This window comes from Vidua macroura, chromosome 3 (assembly GCF_024509145.1).
Source record: "Vidua macroura isolate BioBank_ID:100142 chromosome 3, ASM2450914v1, whole genome shotgun sequence".
Lineage (NCBI taxonomy): Eukaryota > Metazoa > Chordata > Aves > Passeriformes > Viduidae > Vidua > Vidua macroura.
Window position 1 is genome coordinate 46,573,465 of NC_071573.1, and position 22,339 is coordinate 46,595,803.

At 34.2% G+C, this 22,339-nt stretch overlaps 1 protein-coding gene across 1 annotated transcript in view; it reads left to right on the plus strand.

Annotated features, from left to right (window-relative positions):
• Positions 1–22,339, plus strand: part of RYR2 (ryanodine receptor 2) — a 386,286-nt gene that overhangs the window by 262,935 nt on the left and 101,012 nt on the right. Inside the window, exons 41-55 of the mRNA XM_053974163.1 lie at positions 1,661–1,934; positions 4,599–4,713; positions 5,305–5,437; positions 6,574–6,677; positions 8,073–8,208; positions 8,878–9,064; positions 9,540–9,645; positions 10,789–10,909; positions 12,179–12,348; positions 14,309–14,529; positions 15,870–15,960; positions 18,479–18,619; positions 19,330–19,493; positions 21,529–21,607; positions 22,244–22,333. Coding sequence (XP_053830138.1) covers positions 1,661–1,934; positions 4,599–4,713; positions 5,305–5,437; positions 6,574–6,677; positions 8,073–8,208; positions 8,878–9,064; positions 9,540–9,645; positions 10,789–10,909; positions 12,179–12,348; positions 14,309–14,529; positions 15,870–15,960; positions 18,479–18,619; positions 19,330–19,493; positions 21,529–21,607; positions 22,244–22,333 — 2,132 coding nt within the window. The remainder of the gene's footprint in view (positions 1–1,660; positions 1,935–4,598; positions 4,714–5,304; positions 5,438–6,573; positions 6,678–8,072; positions 8,209–8,877; positions 9,065–9,539; positions 9,646–10,788; positions 10,910–12,178; positions 12,349–14,308; positions 14,530–15,869; positions 15,961–18,478; positions 18,620–19,329; positions 19,494–21,528; positions 21,608–22,243; positions 22,334–22,339) is intronic.

Below are 22,339 nucleotides of genomic sequence, written 5' to 3' on the forward strand. Positions count from 1 at the left end.
TCAGAATGTATCTTGCTTTTAATAGAATTAGTGCAGACTTAATAATCGTAGCAAAGTCCTGTTTTATGAGAACTTCCTCAGCTGCAGCAGCTTCAAATCATGAAATATTTGCATGAAGATTACCATATGAAATAATCTGCAATTAGACTGTAATTAGCAGAAGCCTCCCCACCCAACCTAAAATTCAAGATTTGCTGATTGTATCTGCTGTTCTGTCATTTTTTCTGATACTTTCTGCCTTTTCATCTTGATAAGAATCACTGCCAGTGGCGTCCTAGTTCTGCAGTTGGTACTAACTGACTATTTAAATTTTATTTATTTTTTTATTTGTCAGTGTTGCCTTTATTTTTATCTTTTCCACCCCTTTTTTTGTGGTATGTGGCCCTTTCAAACGTCCTTAATTTTTATGTGGTAATTAGAGGCTAGGTCTGCACTGAATCTGGTGATGAATCTTATCTCTTCCTTTTTTTCCTTGTAGTAAGCATAAAAGCTGTATAAAATCTGATTCTCTCTTTCTGATATTAGTAGAAAAACTATTATATTGAACAAACAGACCCGCAGGTAGGTGAAATACAGTATTGCAGTTATCAAAACAGGAACAAAGTGATTGCCTGCTCCCAGGATTCTTCATTTAAAAAAAAAACCAAAACAGAACAAACCAACCCACACAAAAAAACTTAGGATTGTGTCCCTTCTTTTTATTAATTATTTCAGTCCTTCTGAAGTATCAGCCCAGACACTTGTTATCTTTTTCCTTAATTTAAAAGTGTTTCTATTCTTAAAAAAATGCCATACTCTATGTCAACGGAAACACCTATAGTGCAGTGCCTGGACAGTAGCAATGAAATACATTATTACTACTCTTTTTGCCCTTTTCCCTGTATTAGCACGAATTCTCTTCTTTGTTAAACTTCTATTTTCTGTAAACTCCTATTTCTTCAGTATCTTTCTGTAATTACTTTTCTTTTTGTTTGTTAATTTAAGTTAACCTGGAATTACCTTAACTGCAATTACACAGCTTGTCTATATCAACATATCTTTCCAAACATACATATACCCCAACTAATAAAGATTATCAGTGGCAGTAGCAGTTACATGTTTCTTGCTTCACTAGAGACTGAACTGGGAATATGCAAATGATGATTTGCCATTCATTTAATATTCGTATCTTTATTTCTTTTGAAAGGCCTTTGTCTTTGGCAAAGGATAAGTTAAATTACTTTGTTGTGTACATTATAAAACTTTGAGTGGATACAGAGCCTAGACATGTAAATAAATATAATTTTATATGTGCTACCAGTATAATTTTTCAGCCTTACTTCATAATAGGCTAAAAAAGCCCTCAGACGTGTATTCATAGAAAAATATTGAAAGCAATATACAGAAGTAAATCTGGTGACTTAGTGAGCATCCTGTATGTCTGCATAAGTTTTTGTGTTTCATTTTAGTTTTTAGTATAGGCTTTTGGTTTTGAGATATTTCTGCTTCTCTTGTGTGGTGTTATTTTTCTTTGATAGACTGCTGAAGAAATACTAAGAAAAAGATGCTTCTTAGGAATTAAATTAATTCCAATTCATGTTGCATAGTGGGTTCTGAGGGACTAGCAGTAGGGAGATAAACAATTAATGGTAATTCTTTGATTTATTTATTTTCTTCACAGCTACTCTCCAGCAGTTGATTTCAGACACGATGGTGCGTTGGGCCCAGGAGTCAGTGATAGAAGACCCGGAGTTAGTGAGGGCCATGTTTGTGCTGCTGCATCGCCAGTATGATGGTATTGGTGGTCTGGTTCGAGCCCTACCAAAGACCTACACCATAAATAGTGTGTCTGTGGAAGACACCATCAATCTTCTGGCATCCCTTGGCCAAATCCGTTCCTTGCTTAGTGTCAGAATGGGGAAGGAAGAGGAGAAGCTTATGATTCGTGGATTAGGGTAAATAACTGGAGTGTAACTTCTCATTTACAGATTTTATTTTTTTATTTGCTGTTTGGTTTTGGCCAAGGTTGTACATGAAGTTTGAATCTGAATATGGGTGTAAACGCAGACACTGCTCTCAGTTATACAATATCTTCAGTAGTAAGGTAAAACCTTTGCAGCATTATAGGTATCATATGAGGGGAGAAGCAGTTGACATCTGTAAGACTTCTGAAAAAATTGAAAATATGTATGTAATATTTTATGATATTTTATTACTACATTTTAAATAGTATGGCTGTCAAGAATCCTGTCAAAAATACTATCCATTTTCTATGAATGCACTGACTATTGGTGCTTGATACATAGGATTTCCCACAGCAGTCAGTTAATGCAGTTGTACCTACCCATGTCTGTACATAGGCTATCCTTTTAATTGTTTTTTATATTTTTTATTCCTTTTTATACCATCTACTAAGTGTAGATGGTATGTTTGAGCTGGGAAGTAGTTCACACACTGTTATTCTTCCTAATTATATGATTAATAATAGTGAAGTATAGGCTAATAAAGAGGTCAGTTGGAGGAAACAGTAAAGCAAACATTATAGTAGTCTCTAGCAGGAAAGAAGTTAGTTGGTTTTTTCCTCTCATGTTTTTCAAAGAGATGTCTTTTGATTTTAAGCATCAGCTGTAATCTATTGAAAATCTCCAGTCATCAAGAGCAATGTGAATGAAAGAAAGCATTATATAAAGAATGCCAGGAATGCAAACAGATGCAAAGCTTTTGTTGTGCAAAATACTTTTTTTTTTAGCTTTCTGAAAACCTCAAATATCCAGATAATGTCTATACATAATTTTGTATTGTCATTATAAACAATGCCTACTTCTCAGGTTACCAGCAGGTCTCATCAGTGTTTCATGGTTGCTGAAGTCTTTGGCATACTCATGGTAAGGCTTTGGCAAAAGGCAGAGTCTGGCACCTGTCAAGAGATGTAAAGTACTGGCATTTCCAAATCTACCTTTTTATACAGATTGAAAATGTTTCATTTCACTCCAGTTTATGAAATCTAAAATGAGTGAGTGATTACTAGATTTGGTTTTCATGTCATGTTCTGTGTTTAGTTCTTATACATTTTTTTCCTCAACATTTTCTACTGTGAATTAAGAACCAAGATTTACTGAATATATTTACTGTTAATGTTTTTTTTTTTGCTGATACATAAAAGTCTGGTGTAACTTAAGCCACTGAACTCACTATCTCTTCTTATCACCTTTCTTGGTAGTCTCTATAATATCTCGCTTAGCTTGTAAGTTACCCAGCTGTGGTATTTGGACTTTTTATAGGCTAATCTGAGCTCCAACACACTTTCAGAAATGCCTTTTTTTTTGCTGCGAGTGGTATTCCTCTCTTTCAGAAATTGAAGTATTACTTATTGCTGCTTTAAAACTCAGTTTCCTCAGAAATGCAGTTAAGATTTTTTTTCCCAAGCATGACATTTTATAATACAGTTCACAGTTAAACAGAACACTGAAAGTGGATGTAATTTGCAAAGTAGGGCAATGTTGCTGGCCAGCCCTTGAGGTGACATTTTGACTTTCTGTGCTGCTTTCTGTAAAAGAAAGCTGCTGCAGATAACCAGGAGTTTAGAATGTCGTGGAAGATTGATACCATTGAGGTCTTTTTTCAAGCCTGAAGCATTAGTGCAGAAAGGAGATGAGACAGCTTTTGGAGGCATCATTACTGATATGAAATTCAGTTTTAGGTTTTGGGGAAAAAATTACTGGGAATTAACACCTCAGTGTCAAATAGTCTTCTTCACATCTCATCTTTTAAAAGGCTGAATTTTCCCTGCCTGAGAGAAGGAGTTTTAGGTCAGGAAGAAAAAAAACCAAAACTGTTTAAAATGTACAGTGAAATTTGAACAGTTGCCAACAATATTTTCTCTTGTGACCTGCTAATCCTTTTCTCCCATGGCCTAATTGCTTTCACAGTTATTTATGGGTTGTATTTGATTTCAAGACTAATTATATTTTTTAGAAATTTAATTACTCTTTAAACTAGACATTTTTATTGGATATATGATGTCAAATAAAATATTGACATTATGATCTTAAAGTCTGATTTTAAATATGAAAATCTGTTCTGATGAAATATGTAGGAGAGTTATGCTAAACAGTAACTCATGAAAAATATTTATGCAGCTTCTGGTTTTGACACTTAGAAGATAGCTGGATACCTCTTTCCCCTAGGATTTTTTTATTGCTTTCAATGGCAGATAGCAAATGTCTCCCCATTTTAATAATCTAAAAGGTATTTTGTGTCAAAAAATATTGCTGATTGAATTTAAAATATAAAATAATATAGCAGTTTTGATGATGCTTTTCTCAGAACATAGTTTTAGATCTGAATGGAATTTCTAATGAAAGTAGTAGTGTCTTCTACTCCAGTGTAATCAAGCAGTAATTGGTGCACTAACTATAATATGGGAAAAACAAAGGTCACATTCTTCCACAATGTGCATAGAAAAATAGACACGAGAGGATGAAACTCAATGGGAAAAGTCCCTGAGGTAATTTTTTACTTCAGGAGATGGTGAAGTATTGCACAGTAAATCAGCTTTGCAAATAACATAATAGGTAAACTACTGGTCCATAACATTTTTTAATTTTGTTTTCCTGTAGAGACATCATGAATAATAAAGTATTTTACCAGCATCCAAATCTCATGAGAGCCTTAGGCATGCATGAAACTGTCATGGAAGTGATGGTGAATGTGCTTGGTGGAGGAGAATCCAAGGTAAAGTATTTCACTGTTAGAAGGCAGAGAGTTTATGATAGAGCTGTTCAAAGCTTTTTTCCTGTAAGGCACTGAGCTGTCACTGGAGGTACTGGGATCATAACCTCTTACTAATTTCTGTTAACATAATAGTTGACTAAATTTTTTAGAAGAATCTGTCCTTCCATTCCAGAGGAAGGTATTATTAGCATTGTAATTTTAGATGCTTTAAAGAAAAAACTGTAGCACTTTCTATGTTTATTATGTTTTAAAGTGTAGATCTTTTTATCAATTAATTAAAAAAAAACAACTCAGTATTACTCTATGAAACTGAGTATACACCTTCTTTCATGTTTGACTCTAGAATCTGTGGGTGATCCCAGCTTTAGTTTTTAAAGCTTATACCTTAATCTTTGAAGCTTAAGGTGTTACTATCTACCTGGGAAAGTCATTTTGATTCCAGTGAGAAACCTAAGCAATTAATTTCCCTGAGGGGCAATGAGTATACCACCTACATATTAGTATGTTAGAAGGCTTTATATAAATGATCATTTGCATGTTGTATGTCTGTATTAGAGTTTGAATTTCAGTCTGTTTTTATTTGCTTCTTAGGAAATCACTTTCCCAAAGATGGTGGCAAACTGCTGTCGTTTTCTATGTTATTTTTGCCGCATCAGCAGGCAGAATCAAAAAGCTATGTTTGATCATCTTAGCTATTTATTGGAAAACAGCAGTGTTGGCCTTGGTAAGTACTGAAATAAAATTTATAACTTCCTGCTGATTTATATATGAAACCACCTGTATATTTCTTCATCCCTCTATTTACTCACTATGTATTGAAATTTCTCATATTTCTGGTGCAAAATATCTTCATTAACTGTATTGCTAGCTCTAAACAACTCCCCTGACAGTAGCATTAAGTTGAACTAATTTATTACACTTTGTTGTATATGCATGAACATTCAGAGAGACTTAGTGGTTAGTTGCTAATGTTGAGGAATAGAATATATTCCTGTTTTTACAAAGAGAATCATTGATATTGGCAGCATTTCATTAAGGCTTACCTCTCTCTTCTCAAGCTTGCACCCCTACACTTTCTTCTGTGTACAGGTCAGTATACAGCTATGGCAGTGTGAGAAACACAGAACTCATTTCCTTGATTAGATGCCCAGAAATGAGCCTTGAAACTTTCTTAACATGTTTGCTTTCCTTTACTTGCCTGAAGGGTTGTAGAGGAAATATATTTATGTTTATTTAGTTTAGTACTTGAAATTGACAATATATAGGTATTTAGGAATTGTCATGGTAATTTTTTAAATGTTTACAAATTTATTAATGTAAAGGCAAAGAACAGAAATGTAAACTCAAAATCTTTTTGAAGAAGAAGAGCCCAAATCAAATGCCTTTGGAATGTCAATGTGAAAACCTCAGATTCTTCTAATGCTATATTTGCAGCCATTTTTAAAAGAAATACATAACTTATAATCTTATATTTTAAAGCGTAAAGATATTTTCTGTTTCAATGGATTTTGGTGGATCCATGTATTAGACATAAAATCATTACTGCATTTTCCTCAAAACAGAGTGGTGTCAGGAAAATAAGAATGAGGTCTTGAAACAAAGTGTATGATGAGAAGAGGAATGTGCAAGACAAGCTGGTTTTAGCTTGAACATTCATATTGTATTTTCATTTCATATCAGTGTCAAATTTCATGCAAGTGCATGATGATTTGTTATAAAGTGAGATGTATAAATTATATATTTATAATCATGTGCTAACTAATACAAAATGTTGCATCTTATTAAAAAAAGTTAATGGATTGCCTGTGAATTTGTTGGGGTTTATTAAACTGATGTTAAAACTAAATGTTATTTTAACAGCCTCTCCTTCTATGCGAGGGTCAACTCCTTTAGATGTTGCTGCAGCATCTGTAATGGATAACAATGAACTTGCTCTGGCGTTAAAGGAGCCTGATCTGGAGAAGGTTGGTAGCTTCTTCATTAAGCAATTTTTTCCCCTGTGGAGAGGAGAAGATACTTGTTTCTTGGAGTGAGCAAAATCCAAGATTATATGGGAGTTTCTGGTACTTTTCAGGGGAAGACTGAAAATCTGGTTGGTTGTTCTTTCTGCCAGTGGTCTGAAGAGTTGAACTGAGTTTGCAGTGATTACACACATAGTTGTAGCCAAAAGGAGTTGCTTCAAGGGCAGCTTTTAATTTTGCAGTAGTGGAGTCCATATCCAACAAAACTTGGTTGCTAAAATCTTTCTTTGTTGTACTTTTGAATGGTGACATGCAGAGGTGACATGAGGCAATAAGGGTTAGTAGGAGCTTTGTGACAACTTGTTACAATATATGACAAGTTTTCCTAGAGATATCTGTCTATATCTGTTGTATTTTCCCATAACATTTAAGTCTGTTGCAGAAAAGTTTAAGAAATTTGGATTAATTACACTGAAGAATAAAACACTCAAGAGAATCTGTGACAATTTTGTAGTATGTCTAAATTGCTGCTGCAAGGAGGAATAGAATAATAGTTACTCTGTCAGTAGTGGATAAAAAAAGCAGATTAAATAATGGAAAGACAGATTCAAGGCAGACATTAAAAACTTTCTTAAGAAAAGACAGAGGAATTGCAATATCCAATTTATTTTTGAAGACCTCAGATTCTGGAGATGATGTAATCTTAATAGGAAAACATCTGTCAGGAGTAATAAAAGTGCAGATGTTCCTTACTTGGAATAGGAAGATGGACCATGTGTGTTTAAAAGGACATTTTCAGTCTCATCATTCTTATGAGTGTTCAACAAGAAGCAGCTGACCAGACTGGCTAAAGGCTGTGCTTAAAATTCTTACAGTTAAGAAAGGAAAGGGCCAACTGAAAACTACTACTGAACCTATAGTCCTGAGTTACAGGAAGTGTAATTACTGCTATAAGTACGGCTGTGCGTTTAAAAAAGAAATGAAAAAGAATAAGTAAGTGAAAATGAATGGTCAAAATAAAAGAGTGGACCTTCTATTCTTTATAAAAGAAAAATACGTTTTTGATTATGGATGGTGTGTGGTTGGGAATATTGCAAAATGACTGATTTGTAATGCTCAGAGTTGCAAGAGAAATGAGGTAACATATAGAGAAGCATATTCTAGAGAGAGAAATGATGGAATTGAGATAAGTAGGTCATATAGTTCATGGCAGGAGTAAGAAATAACTGGAAAAGTGAGCTAAGAGGGTGCTTTTCTGATTTACCCAAGGTATGATATGGTTTTGTCAGGGGTAAGAGACTGAGGTTACCATATCCTGACAATGTATGAGGATGCCTTCCTTTGAAGCTGCACTTCTTTTCTTTTTCACAATTAATATCTTTTTCATCCAACTTTTAGGTGGTTCGCTACTTGGCTGGATGTGGGTTGCAGAGTTGTCCTTTGTTGATTTGTAAAGGCTACCCAGACATTGGATGGAATCCAGTTGAAGGAGAAAGATATTTGGATTTTCTTCGTTTTGCTGTTTTTTGCAATGGTAGAGTAGAATCCTGAACATTTATAACTTCCTCCAATATCTAAGTGTAATTTTAAATAGTAAGACAAGCTAACTTTGTAAGTTACTGTGAATTAAAAGAAGCTGCAGAAAGGGTAGAATTATTAAAGACACATATTAACTTATATGACTTGTGAAATGGGCATCTAGGGTCCTGTGAACTTGTGCCCCATTTTTTGGATCCAGCTTTGGTTTTTGAAATGCCCACATCTCCTTTGGAAGTACAGCAGAGATTCTGAAATCTTTTTGTGATAAATTCATGGTAGATACAGAGCCAAAGCCCTATCTTTTTATGAAGATTTAGATAGTCCAGTTTTAAAGTCCAAGCAATTATATTGATCCCCTCATTAACCTTTGCACTTGACTGAATCTTTACTAAAATTCAGTAGTTTCAGTGGTGCTTTAAAAATCCTTTATTACATAGTTAATTCCTTGGATTTAATTGATTTTGAATAAAAACATGGGTTTCTTTTAATTTCATTGCAGTAATAGAGGAGTATGTTTGTTTATGTAATTCTGTTGTGATATTTAAAGTGTTTTGTAGTAAAAAGTATCTATGCATTCTCCTCTTTTGTGTACCTTTTTTTCTGCTTATATTTCAGAACTCTTTTTGATATAATCTTGTATTTTGATATTTGTTCTGTGTGGTAGGAGAGAGTGTGGAGGAGAATGCTAATGTTGTAGTCAGACTGCTTATTCGCCGACCTGAGTGTTTTGGTCCTGCTCTAAGAGGAGAAGGAGGCAATGGGTTGCTTGCTGCCATGGAGGAGGCAATACAAATATCAGAAGATCGAACAAGAGATGGACCTTCCCCAAGTAATGGATCTAGTAAAACCCTGTAGGTGCAATAGAATTGCTTACATTGCTATCATATTTGTTTATTTGTTTTGTAATGTGAAATGACTTTTTTGTTTTAACATGTGAATTATCAGTTCATTCTTCCTTGGATTCTGTGTCAGAGATTTGTCTTTTGCTAAACAGTGTTTCCTCTGCACTGTTAATTTAAGTAACTCTCTCTAAATATTAAGACATCTCTAGAATTCTGTTTGGTCTTTCTCATTCCATTAAAACTCAGTCCACTGATGCAAAATGAGACTGATAAATGGTACCTGTGGTTACAGTGGAGATGTTGCTGCAATCTTTTAGGGACAAAATACATTCTGTCTTATTCTGCTGTAAATCCATTTGTTAACAGAAGCCACTCTCTGTAAGTTGTTACACCTATGAGCTGATTTTCTTTATTTATTACCGTTCTTAAAAACGTTCTTTTTTTTTTTAATCTTTTATTTGTTGTAACATCTAACTAATTACAGTGAAATAGAAGAACAAGAAGATGACACTATTCACATGGGAAATGCAATCATGACCTTTTATGCTGCCTTGATTGATCTCTTAGGACGTTGTGCCCCTGAAATGCATGTAAGTTTTACATCTTCATGCACTGGAAGGTAAAGGCATGCTTGTTTTACTGGTCATGGGTTTGCCATTCCTTCATTTCTCAGTATCGTGTTATCAGGTGATAAAGCAGTGGTATAGCTACAGAGTATTTTAGCGGACATAATGTCCTGTTCTGATTGGCAAGGAAAAAAGATCCTCAGAAGCTGTTCTTTTTAAGGAATTTTTCCCTTGCCTTTTTTGTTTGGTTGTTTGTGGTTTTTTGTTTGTTTGTTTGACTGTCCATCGTGGCAGTAAAATTCCTCAAATGTCCTTATTTGCTGGGATGGTGTAGAGTGATGTATTTTTTATAAACTAAGGTTTTGTTCTTTATATACTTATTTTAAACAGACTTTTTAAGTTGCATGTAAATAGGGCATTTTTTTTAAATGTAGGGATGAGAATTATACTTGGACATACACATCAATATCTCACATTTTTTTCACACTGACAAATTTCAAAGAAAAGATGTCACTAATTCAGGCATTAGACACAAAGAATTAGAAACACTATAAAAACTTTACCTCTTATTTTGTAATAGATTGAAACTGTTAGAAAATATTTGTTGTTTATGATACAATATACATTATTCTTCAGAAATTTAGTTATACATAGTTTCTCATTTCACCCTGGAATGTGCCCTAATTAATGTACATTAGTATAGATCAGTATCAGATTTGTGCAGGGATTGATAACTTGAGAAAGAAGAGATATGTGTAGTTAATAAGGTCAGTGTATGAATACTTGTTTCATTTGAATAAAAAAATTGTCTGGTTTTCTCCCTGTCTTGCTGCCTTTTTAAAAAAGCAAAACAAACAATTGAGATACTTGAAAGTGTCTTATTTGACCAGGACAAAAACCCTAATTTTTTCCATCTGAGAGTCTGCTTTTGTTTTCCTCCCCACCCTTCCCACCATATACTGCTATATTTTAAGGCTTTGTTCACCAGCTTTACCTAATTTCTGTTCTGAAAATGAACTTTGAACATTTGCATCCAAACAACAGCAAATCGATGCAGATTGCATGAAATTTACATTGTTAATTATAATGCAATTTTGGGAGCAGTTATTCTTTTGTGTAAAAGATAAAAAGAAGATCTTGCTTAATTTTTATTTGTCTTTTTATTAGCTAATCCATGCTGGTAAAGGGGAGGCCATTAGAATCAGATCAATTTTACGGTCTTTGATTCCACTTGAAGATTTGGTGGGAGTAATCAGTATTGCTTTCCACATGCCAACCATAGCAAAAGGTAAAGATTTTTCTACAGTTTTTCTCCCATCCTATTCTTACGATTTGTAATTTATTGACATATTGACACTCATACTTTTTTCAGCATTTAAAAAGATTATAGAAATTCAACTATTTATTATGAGAATTAAAAGACAGATCGTGTGTATCTCATACATATTTCAAAAACCTTTCTGCATTCTGTAGTCAACAATTCTGTGTGCTCCTAAATCACTGATATAAATCCTGTTAAATTGAATTATGAAAATCTATTACAACTTTAAAAAGAAATTCTAAAATGCATGCTTTCTGATTTTAGAACTATTTTAAAATACTGAAGTCTCATTTCTCAATAACAATCCTTAGCTCTTGCTGTTCTAACCCTATCAATTGCTTCTAGCAGATCTTACTAAGACACCAGAGTTGTTCTCCAGCAACTATGGTGAAGAGATAGGTGTGACATACATAGGCGAATGCATTTCTTTGTTTTTCCTGCCTAAATAAAATTGATTGCAATAGTGGGAGCTATGTGAGCACCTATATGAAAGGGATAGCAATTACCTCTGCTTTTTTGTGTGTCTGGAGAGAAAGCATTATAAATGCAACCTGGATTGTTTAGACATTCTTAGCACAAGATTTTTCCAATAGGTTACACTAGAAGAGATAAAAAGATCAATCAGTCTATTTTACTATTACTTATTTATGTTCCAAATAGGGATAAACCTGTAGGTGAAATCTCAGTAGCAATCTGCAGCTTATAGATACAGAAATGCTTGTTTCCTTTCCAAAATGAAAGTACCAAAGTTTTAAAATATTTCAATGAATTCCTTTCAGATATTTTGAAAGTTTTGAGATAGATAGGACTTATTAGCACATTCTTAATTCTTTGTCATACATTAAAGATATGCTCACCAATGCTGCATTTCCAGGATCTCTGATGCAGTGTTCTTGTAATTTTTACTTTTCATCTGCTTCTGCTGAGAACTAGGTAGTTATGTGGGTTAATTATTATGTTAGGTACTTAGCATTTAGAATATCAACTGTTAAGAATCTCTTAATATACAAAGAATAAACAGAAAAGCATGCAGGGACTTTGACGTCCCTGGGTAGAATTCATCTTATGCATTCTTTTTCATTTAACTGTAAATAGGCTTCCTTTGTGTAACAAAAATATGGGGAAGATGCCTAGGGTTTAACAGAGATTGAAAAGTTCTGTCAGGTAGCAGCATGACTGCCTAGTCTGCTGCTGATGGAGAATCCTTGTCACTGAAGTCTTATTTCTTCCTTTTAGATGGTACTGTGGTGGAACCTGACATGTCTGCGGGATTTTGCCCAGATCACAAGGCAGCCATGGTTTTGTTCCTTGACAGGGTCTATGGAATTGAGGACCAGGATTTTCTTCTACACCTTCTTGAAGTTGGCTTTCTGCCAGACCTTCGTGCTGCTGCCTCATTAGATACGGTAAGGGTTTCAATCTGGTTTTATATTTGTTCTCTTACCTTATTGAACACTACAGCATTTTTCATCCCTTGAAAAAGCATTTTTTATGTCTTCACATGTACTGCGTTTCTCAAATGCTGGCTGACCTGCATGTTGCTTCTGAGCTTTGGTAATATTTGAAGATGCAGTGTAATGCTCACTTTTTAAGAACTGATACCCTTATCTACAAAAGATGCAAGGCTTTTCCCCAGGAGACTTTCTGAGCTTGTCCTATGGAATCAAAATCAGATGAGCTGCCAATGAAGCAGACTGGGAGCCTCCCTGTGAGCATCCCTGTGGCTGCCCTGGAAGGTCTGGGACCCTGGTTGGGCTCAGAAACCCCCTTGTATAGAGCCCTGAGAGACACTGTCTCTGATCTCTGTCCATGGAAAAGAGTTTTCAATCTTACAGGATGAATTACAAGCTCTGAGTGTTTGATATAAGTAGTAATTAATGTGGCACGGGTGCAAAAGTAGAATTTTAGGATTCTAGATAAGGGGTTCAAAGGGGGCAAGCTGGAGGAAAATAGGGCGTGCCTTGTCCTTTTTCTTCTTCTTCATGCCCTCCATGTTTCACTTTGGTGTTGGCATTTTTCTATTGGTTTAGGCTGGGGACACACTGTTCAACATGGCTGATAGATGTTGGCACATTATTGTAAATATAGCACACGTAGTTTCTAGTATATAATGTTTGTAACATCGCACTGAGGGGCAGAGCCCTGCACGCTGTCCTGCAAGACAGACCTGCTGCAGGTCAGAGAGAAAATATTTTAGATAAGAAGAAATAAACAACCTTGAAAACCCGCACAGACGAATTACGACTCCTTCTTTGGCAGCAGGGCTGAAAGACAGAGACTTTATACAGTCTCAGGAGCATTTAAATTTCACAGATCCCGACATCAAGTGCCATATCCACTTTTTGGAATATATATATATATATTTTTTTTTTTTTAACACTTCTGAAATTATGACTCCACTAATTACCTGGGCAGCCTGTTCCAATGCTTGACAAACCTTTCTGTGAAGAATTTTTTTCCTGGTATCTCATCTAAACCTTCCCTTGTGCAACTTGAGGCTATTTCTTCCTGTTCTGTCTCATTACTTGGGAGAAGAGACTGACATCACTACAACCTCCTTCCAGGCAGTTGTAGAGAGTGATAAGGTTTCCTCTGAGCCTCCTTTTCTCCAGGCTAATCAGCCACAGCTCCCTCAGCTGCTCCTCACAGGACTTTTGCTCCAGACCCTTCACCAGCTCCATTGCCCTTCTTTGGACATGCTCCACACCTTGATGTCCTCCTTGCAATGAGGGGCCCAAAACTGGAGACTGGAGATGCAGCCTCACCAGTGCTGAGTACAGGGACGTGATCACTTGCCTGCTGGCCAGACTATTGCTGATACAAACCAGGATGCCATCAATCTTCTTGGCCACCTGGGCACAAGCTCATGTTCAGCTGTCGACCAATACCCCCAAGTCCTTTTCTGCCAGATATTTAAGAAGGAGCAGATGAGGACTTTTATCTCACATGGAATTTGGCCTTGTTTATAGCAAAAAGATACTGACTTGTGTTACCTGATTTTGGAGTGTTCTGTTTAGCAACTATGACATTCTTCAATGCAATCTTGAAAACTACTTTGTTTTAGAATGGCCACATTTACTCTGCTTTTTTGTGTGTCTGGAGAGAAAACATTATAAATGTTTATAATTTAATTTTAATTTATAAATTTACTGTTTTTGTTTTCATTCATTAAAAAAAAAAAAACAAAAGCTATCTATGAGACTTTAAAAAAAGAAGGTAGGCATCTAGCTCCAGTAGGTATCATATCCTCATTTCTGTGTTTTGGAAACTTCCCCCCTTATAACTGTAGAGCAAAAACAACAATTTCTTTACATTTGTAGCCACACTGATGAAACAAGTCTAATTTTTTTCCCTTTTAATTTATAGGCTGCTTTAAGTGCTACAGATATGGCTTTGGCTCTGAATCGATACCTTTGCACAGCAGTCTTGCCTCTCTTGACCAGATGTGCTCCTCTGTTTGCTGGCACGGAGCACCATGCTTCTCTCATCGATTCCTTATTACACACTGTGTACAGACTCTCAAAGGGATGCTCTCTTACCAAAGCTCAGCGAGATTCTATTGAAGAGTGTTTGCTGTCCATCTGTGGGTAAGAAAGTACTCCTGGCTCTACAGGAATGCTAAGTGATAAAGTAATCTGTGATATTTATAGTACAGGAATGCAAAACTATGCCACCAGTAACATAAGTAAGACTTTTTTCCCCCTGTAAGATGATTGTGATAGTGTTTAAGATACTGTATTCAATTTGCAGTTTTATTAATTGCCAGTCATTCCTCAGTTCTCATTCATTCAGTCCTCAGTTATTCTGACATCACCAAATCTTTTAAATTAGAACCTTCGTGATTAACTGAGAGAATGGAAAAAGAAAAAGCTCTGGAATTGTGTAGTTATACATAGACTGAATTGCCATTTAAATAATTTTAGCTGTGCAGATTTCTGGTTGATATTCAGTAACTTATCTAATTCTATGTAGAGGTTTATTTATGGTGTGTTCCATTTGAAATCCTAACCAATGAATAGTGTTGTTATGTCTCTTTACTGAACAGCTTTGGGCAGATTTTGTTTGTGTCTCTCCAGGATCAAAACCAGTTGGTTATTATCCAATTTTTTATAAATTCAAAGGCTCAGTAATTAAAAGATGACTAGGCAAATATGAATTCAAGTTCTAGTTACAGTTGACATTTAGGCTATCAGTTCACCAGAGGATTTGGTTTGGATTTTTTTTAATATTTCATCATGACTTTTTTTTTTTTTTTTATAGTGTGGATATGTGCCCAGAAATGACAGACATTTATATTATAATACTGTAAAAAAAACCTGTAAAAATATATTACATTAGATGGTATTTGATATGACCATTTAATATATATATTGCATTGATAGGGACCAATAAAATTGACCAGATTTTGCTATTTATCTGGAAAGCTTTAATGTCCATACCATTCTAAAATTGATATTATAACAAGTTCTTCTTTCCTTCCAATTGGTGCCCACTGCTGTGAATCGTTTAGCACATCTAAAGAGATAGTTCTCTTATATCTTCATTACTTTCTAAGATATTTTAAGAATCATTGAGATATATTACAAGAAATTAACATTATATCCTTTTCTCATGGGCATGGTGATCCTAATACACATTATCAAAATTAAGTTGGTTTTTTTTTTTCCTGGTCTCTGTCTGTAGATCAGATGTTTTCTTGGCTTCTTTGAAGCATTGGATTTTCAGCTTGTTCAGAGTATTTTCTTTGGTATACACTTGTTTGCTTTCTTCTGGACCCCTAGTACCCTAGTGCCACAAGGAAAATATTATTTTATGCATTTGAAGAATTTTAACAGCTTAGAGCTGATATGTTGCTTTAATGTATTTATCAATTATTTACATGAAACTGTGCTGGTACATCCTTTTGAAATGGTTTGTCTGCTTTTAGGCAGTTGCGGCCTTCCATGATGCAGCATTTGCTGAGGAGATTAGTATTTGATGTACCTCTGTTAAATGAACATGCAAAGATGCCTCTCAAGGTAAAAATAAATATTAGTATTTAACAGCATTCTTTATAACAGAATGCAACAGAAAATAGTTGCATGGAGAAGATTCTCTGTAATCTTTGTTATATTATTTCCACTCTGCAGTAATCTAAGACCATTGTTTTTAAGGATAAATTGTTGGTTTGAGAGAAATTCGGTCTAATTTACATCCATCCATATAGAATTATGAAGTCTGGGTTTAAATGTTTGCTTCTCCTTTAATTATTTCCTGTTTGTTTCAGCCCATGTGAAAACACAATAGAAAAATTCTGTTCTGGGCAGAATCCAGTGCACAATACATAACAATTTACAGTTTGTATGTGCCCTTACATTGCACCTCTGCAGTGGTTTTCCTTGCTTTTGGAAAAAGGACTTTTTCTCTCTTGGCGGTGCCTGGAAATCTTTTAAGTAATAATGTTTAGTAGTAATGTTGCATTTTGTTTTCAGCTCCCGAAAGTTTAGCAGTATTTATTCTGATTCTTAATGCATAGGAAAAATGAGGTTTTTTTTTCCTTTTGGAGCTGACACATTCCTTAAAGATTCCTGATATCATCACTTTTAATAAACATTGGCTTCCACACCCTCCCTACTGTTTTTCAGCAGTCCTTTTTAATGCTTTTCCACCACAGTTTTGCGCTGGATACTTAATATTTTCTTACTTAATATATTGTTATGCTTTAAGAGCACATCAGCATATCTGCAACTGTGGTGTAAGAAGAGGAATTTAAATTGTTAAGCTCAAAGCCTGGGCTTGCTGCTGAAGTCCTGCCAAAGACTTCAGAATTTGGTTATGTCCCCCAAGAAACTCTCAATCAAACAAAAGATTCTGGAGCAGCCATTCTTCCATGTCTGTGAGAAAAACAGTCAATAATTTAGTATACTGCCCTGAAGGGGACCCTTCTAATGCGTTATGACAATTTATGTTTTGGTAAAATCAAATAGTAACTTGGCACTTCCTGTATGACTTTAGTGCTATGGGGTTTGTTTTTGAGAGGGGAAGAAAAAAACCCAGCTCCTTGACATCTGTTCATCTAAAATAACAGATTTTATGATACCAGGGTCATGATTGTAGTGAGCTGCCCTTGTTGCTGAACTGAACAGTAAGGAAATAATAATAGGATCCTTTTGGCTAGTCCGGCTTTGTGAGAATACAGTTGTGAAGAGAACCATGGTGCTAGCATGGGCAAAGGATTTTGTTCATTGAGACCTAAAAGACTAATACTTCTGAAGGAATGGAACTCTTTATCTGAAGATAGACCTAAAACTTTTAAAAGGTTTCACTGACAATAAAGTGATTTCCAGTGATTTAAGAAGGGACTTCTACCCATATCTGCTGTGTTTCTGATTTGAAAGTACTGTAGTACTGTAGTGTGCATTCCTTATGGGCTTGTGCTGGCAAGCCAGTTATAGTAATGTAAAGGGGCAGCTGTAAGTTAATCAGACATCTGAAAATGTAATTTTGAACGGGAAGAGAGGAGAAAATGATAAAGGCAAATCAGAATACAGTGCTATCTACTGTGAATACATTTGCTGGTTTCTACAGTTAAAAATTGCCTCAGATTTTAAGCAGCATGCAAATTCAAATCTGTGATGCTGTTCCTGTATTCCATATAGTTCAGACTGCCTTTTGGAAAAGGACTGCCTTGTTTTTGTTTCGTCTTAAATAATATTCGGTGCTTCATCAGGGATTTCTCTAAGACTAAACATACCTTACTCTCTTGACTAGGTTTAAAAACATATTCATATATATTATTTTTTACATATAGTCCAAAAGCAAACTTGTCTAGCCATTACATAATTGAATATAGTTTTAAAACTATTTAAAAATATATTCAGCTCTTAGAGTCCATATTTCTGAGACTCCCGTGGTTCTACATAAATGATAAAACTTCGGTCTATTTACATCTTTCATGCATCTAAGTTCTTCTCTGCAATTTTCTTTAGTCATCCAACAATTTAAATAGTAAATAAATATTAACAGATTATTTAAATATGAAGATAATACAAATATACTACAGATATTGTTTTGGGATTTTTTCCTGATCTGTTGGAAGTGTAAAAGAACAGTGCAGTATCAAGATTATATTTTTTGGCTATCAAAATCCTTGCTTCTTTTAATTCTTTTATTCATGTTTATTTATTTTTTTTTAATTCCTGTCTTTATTTATGCACATATACACATTTATGTTATAAATGTCTGCATTTTTCCAACTTGAAGTTAGTTCAGACTTGAAAAAAGGAAATCATGTCAGCTCTCTACTGACTGTGACTTGCAATATTTAAAAAAAAAAAAAAAATGTTTGCAAAATGGTATTGAAACAAAGATGAAAAAGCTGCTCATTCTGGGTGTATATGCACCAGTGATTTAAAATATATATATATATATATGACATGGCTTATTGATAAAAGTATAGAAATTCTTCTGGTAGCATCTGAGTAATGTTGGAGTGCCAGAATGGAAGAACCTCAGCAGTTACATTTCTGTTTGCTTTCAAAATATGTTCTGTTTCAGTTGCTGACAAATCATTATGAAAGATGCTGGAAGTATTATTGTTTGCCAAGTGGATGGGGTAACTTTGGTGCTGCCTCAGAAGAAGAACTTCATTTATCCAGAAAGTTGTTCTGGGGTATTTTTGATGCTTTATCTCAAAAGGTCAGTAATTTTAGTATCCATCTTTTACTGTAAAATCCTTACTGTGTAACTTTTTTTCTTTAATCTGTAATTTTTAGCCAGCTTATATCAACACTGTATCATGCACTTTGAAGGAAAAAAATACAGGCTTTAGTAAATTTAAATCTTCCTCTTACAGCTTCTAATTTTATGTAGGTCTAAAATTTTATCTCCTAATTAAAAATATTATAACACTAAAGCAATAATCTTGAGATGTATATGTACAGATCTGTGCATTTCTCTGTTTAGTAGTTGTACTTTCAGCACCCTTGAATCAATTGTGTTATACAGTAGTTTAATAATATTTCTTGGTATGTATTTATTGTTCATTCTGTGACTATTTTTAACAAACCTGCTTAAAATTTCATGAGTTTAATTTCAAATCTAAGTGTTAAGGAATGCTGTGTATATTCCTCTGCTGTGCTGTCTTCCCAGCATCTGAAAAATATTTAGCATTGCTACCAGTGAAGTCAACACTTTTCCCATTTACTTGAGCAAGATTAAGACTTGCATCGAGCTTTCTGCTTTGGACAGTCAGTTTTCTTTATTTTCAGAACAAAAAACTCAGTTGCACACTGAGTAAGAAAGCCATTCTCTGGCTGCTTGGTTTCATCTACTGCTGCATCAGTTTCACCAGTGATGTTGAAAGTTCCCTTTCACTATTCACTTTCTGTCCCCTGTGCGTTCCACAGAAGTATGAACAAGAACTGTTCAAATTGGCCTTGCCTTGTCTGAGTGCAGTTGCAGGAGCCTTACCTCCAGATTATATGGAATCAAATTATGTCAATATGATGGAAAAGCAGTCCTCAATGGATTCAGATGGGAACTTTAATCCTCAACCTGTTGATACCTCAAAGTAAGGAATTTGTTGCACTTGGGGTTTTTTTGATCATGCATGTGTAAAAGAGGGGGGGGAGTCTGTTGTTTGGTGTGATGTGAATTTAAAGCTTCTCTTCTGAATGCTTACTTTATAGATAAAATGGAGATATGAATATTTTTATTTAAGCATTTATTTTAAATCAAGTAAAACAATAACTAGCAAATTACATCATTAATTTCTTGGTCAACTTAGAATATTTTTAATGCATTTTTACTCAGGAGATAGAACTATCCAATTGTCTTTGCATGTCTGCTGCAAAAAAACCAGCATGCTCTTAGAAGCTGAAAAAGTAGACAAGTCTACATCATCCTTGTCATTATTAGCATATGTCAAGACATTAATTCATATTTGTATGAATGACAGTGTACCTATAGAAAATTGTTTGATTGTGCCTTCATATAATCTTTTAAAATATGAATTTGGGCAGAATAATCTTCATTCTCTCTAGGCAGCCTGGCTCTGGCCCTGCTTTTTTAAGTATATTAGCCAGACAAATCACGTATCTGAATGGAAATTTTCTGCCTTGATTTTTGACTACAGCAAATGTGCCATTTCCCTTTGTATAGAATAGTCTTACAGAAGAATGGCTATGGACTATAGTTAAAAAAATTCCTGTTGTAAAACATTTGCTTCACTTGCCCCTGTGAGTATATATTATATATACTATATATTTTATATATATATATATATATATATAAAATATATATATATTATACATATATATTCTGCCTATATTAACATTCAGCATGCAGGGTGCTGTCAGTAGATTGACACCTTCCTTAAAGCGTATTTGTACATGTATGCACATCAAAATACTGCAGTAAAAGTCATAATCCAATCTGAAGCATAGAAAGGACGTCAGTGACCATTTAAATTCATTTTTCTAAGATGTAGTTAAAATATATGAAGGTTTAACAAAATTTCTGAAGAATATTATATTATAATATCATTTAACTGAGTATTTATATGGTGTCATTTCAGAAAAAAATTATAGGTAGCTGGAATAGATTTGAAAAGATCAGAAAATGTTACTTGATATTACTGAAATTATATGTCACTTCATTGCTGTAGGAGTCAACAGTTCTGTGATGTTTCAAGACAAAGACAGAACTGCTACTATCATTGTAACCTCCAAATTATCCTGCGTTCTTTTAACTTGCATTGCCTACTAGTACTGGACCTATTTGTATGAAGGCATAGATAATAGGGTGTTAATGTGCTTGCAATTTTATTGCATTTCTGAAATTATTTGAAGTATTATAGTGTTAATAGAGTTTCCCTCAAAATACAGTCTTTCAAACAATAAAAACCTGTTGACAGTGCTGGATGAATATTTTCTGACCTTTGTGTGTGTGTGAGGCTCTTGCAAACTGTTACTCTGACATAATTTGGTTTTACATTTCTGCTCTTTCCACCTTAAGACTGAAAATCCAGACTCCTATTTCACAGTAGATGGCACTCTAACACTACTCTTATTGAAATCCTTTATCTTAGGAGGGAAGGTATTACTATTTCATCAGTGATCAAAAGTAGTTATTCCCTTTCATTTGTAGCAATGCTGATGAAGTAATCAACTGATAGTTGATAAATAATTTTTAATACATAAAATAGATCATGTTTCAAAAAGGACTGTTAGCACACTTAATTTATAATGGACATGTGCAATATGTTACTACCGTACTTCTGAAACTATATATTGTAGTTATGCCTTTAGTATTAAGAAAATACAGGACAAAAAGCACTAGTGCTTGATCTCATTATTGATTTTTCCCTGCATACACTTTCAAAGAAGTTAAATTCCTACAACAGCTGTGGTTGTCATTCAGTGCCCATGAAATAATTCAGGTATCTTCCTTGATTTAATTGGGCCTTGGAGCAAAACTGTATGTGAAAAGAAGAGCACAGGAAAGGGTGTGTACATTATTTATTATTTATTTTGAAGTTTTCTTTACAACAAAAGCATTCAGTTTTTGCCTGTGTGGTATAATGTTGATTTTCTTTTCACTTCCAGCATTACAATCCCTGAAAAGCTAGAATATTTCATTAACAAATATGCAGAACATGCTCATGACAAATGGTCAATGGAAAAGGTAAAAATCTACATTCTTCTTAAAGCAAAATATTATTTTTATTTGAAACAATTTCATCTTTAAAATATTTTATTCTGAATGTTCTTATTTTTCCTGATGTTAAAAGCTGGTATGTAGGTAAGATATAGATATACTATTTTCTTGAAATATATTTGCAGAAAAGTTTCTTAAATGCATACGAGTATTTCAAAATAGTGTTTAATATTTTTTTTGGTTTTTTTGCTGACTTTTGAGTAAATATACTTGGTAATTGTTTAACAGTTTTATGGACCTGAATTTTCTTTTTTTTTAACCTAATAATCTCTTTTCCTTTTTATTCCTTTGTGCATTTTGTTTGTCCAGTGTTAAAAAATAGTTCCTCAACTGTAGTACAGTATTCTGCTTTATAAAAATTTTTGAAAGAAAAATGCATTTACATGGTTGCTTTAGTAATTGTTATTTTGCAAAAAGATGGCTTGCTGCATGATTAATATTTTAATTTGTAAATAATATAAATGTTGATTGAGAAAATAGTAGAAAGGAAACTTCAAGAGAACAGCTCTATAGAAGCATTATTCAGTTAATTTCTACCAATAGAAAGGATTTTTCACAGTTTTCAGCATTTCCCTATTTTATCCTTCTTATTGCTGTTTTCAGTTTGCCAATGGATGGACCTATGGTGAAACATTTTCTGAATCTGCAAAGGTGCAACCATTAATGAAACAATATAAGTTGCTGTCTGAAAAGGTAAGG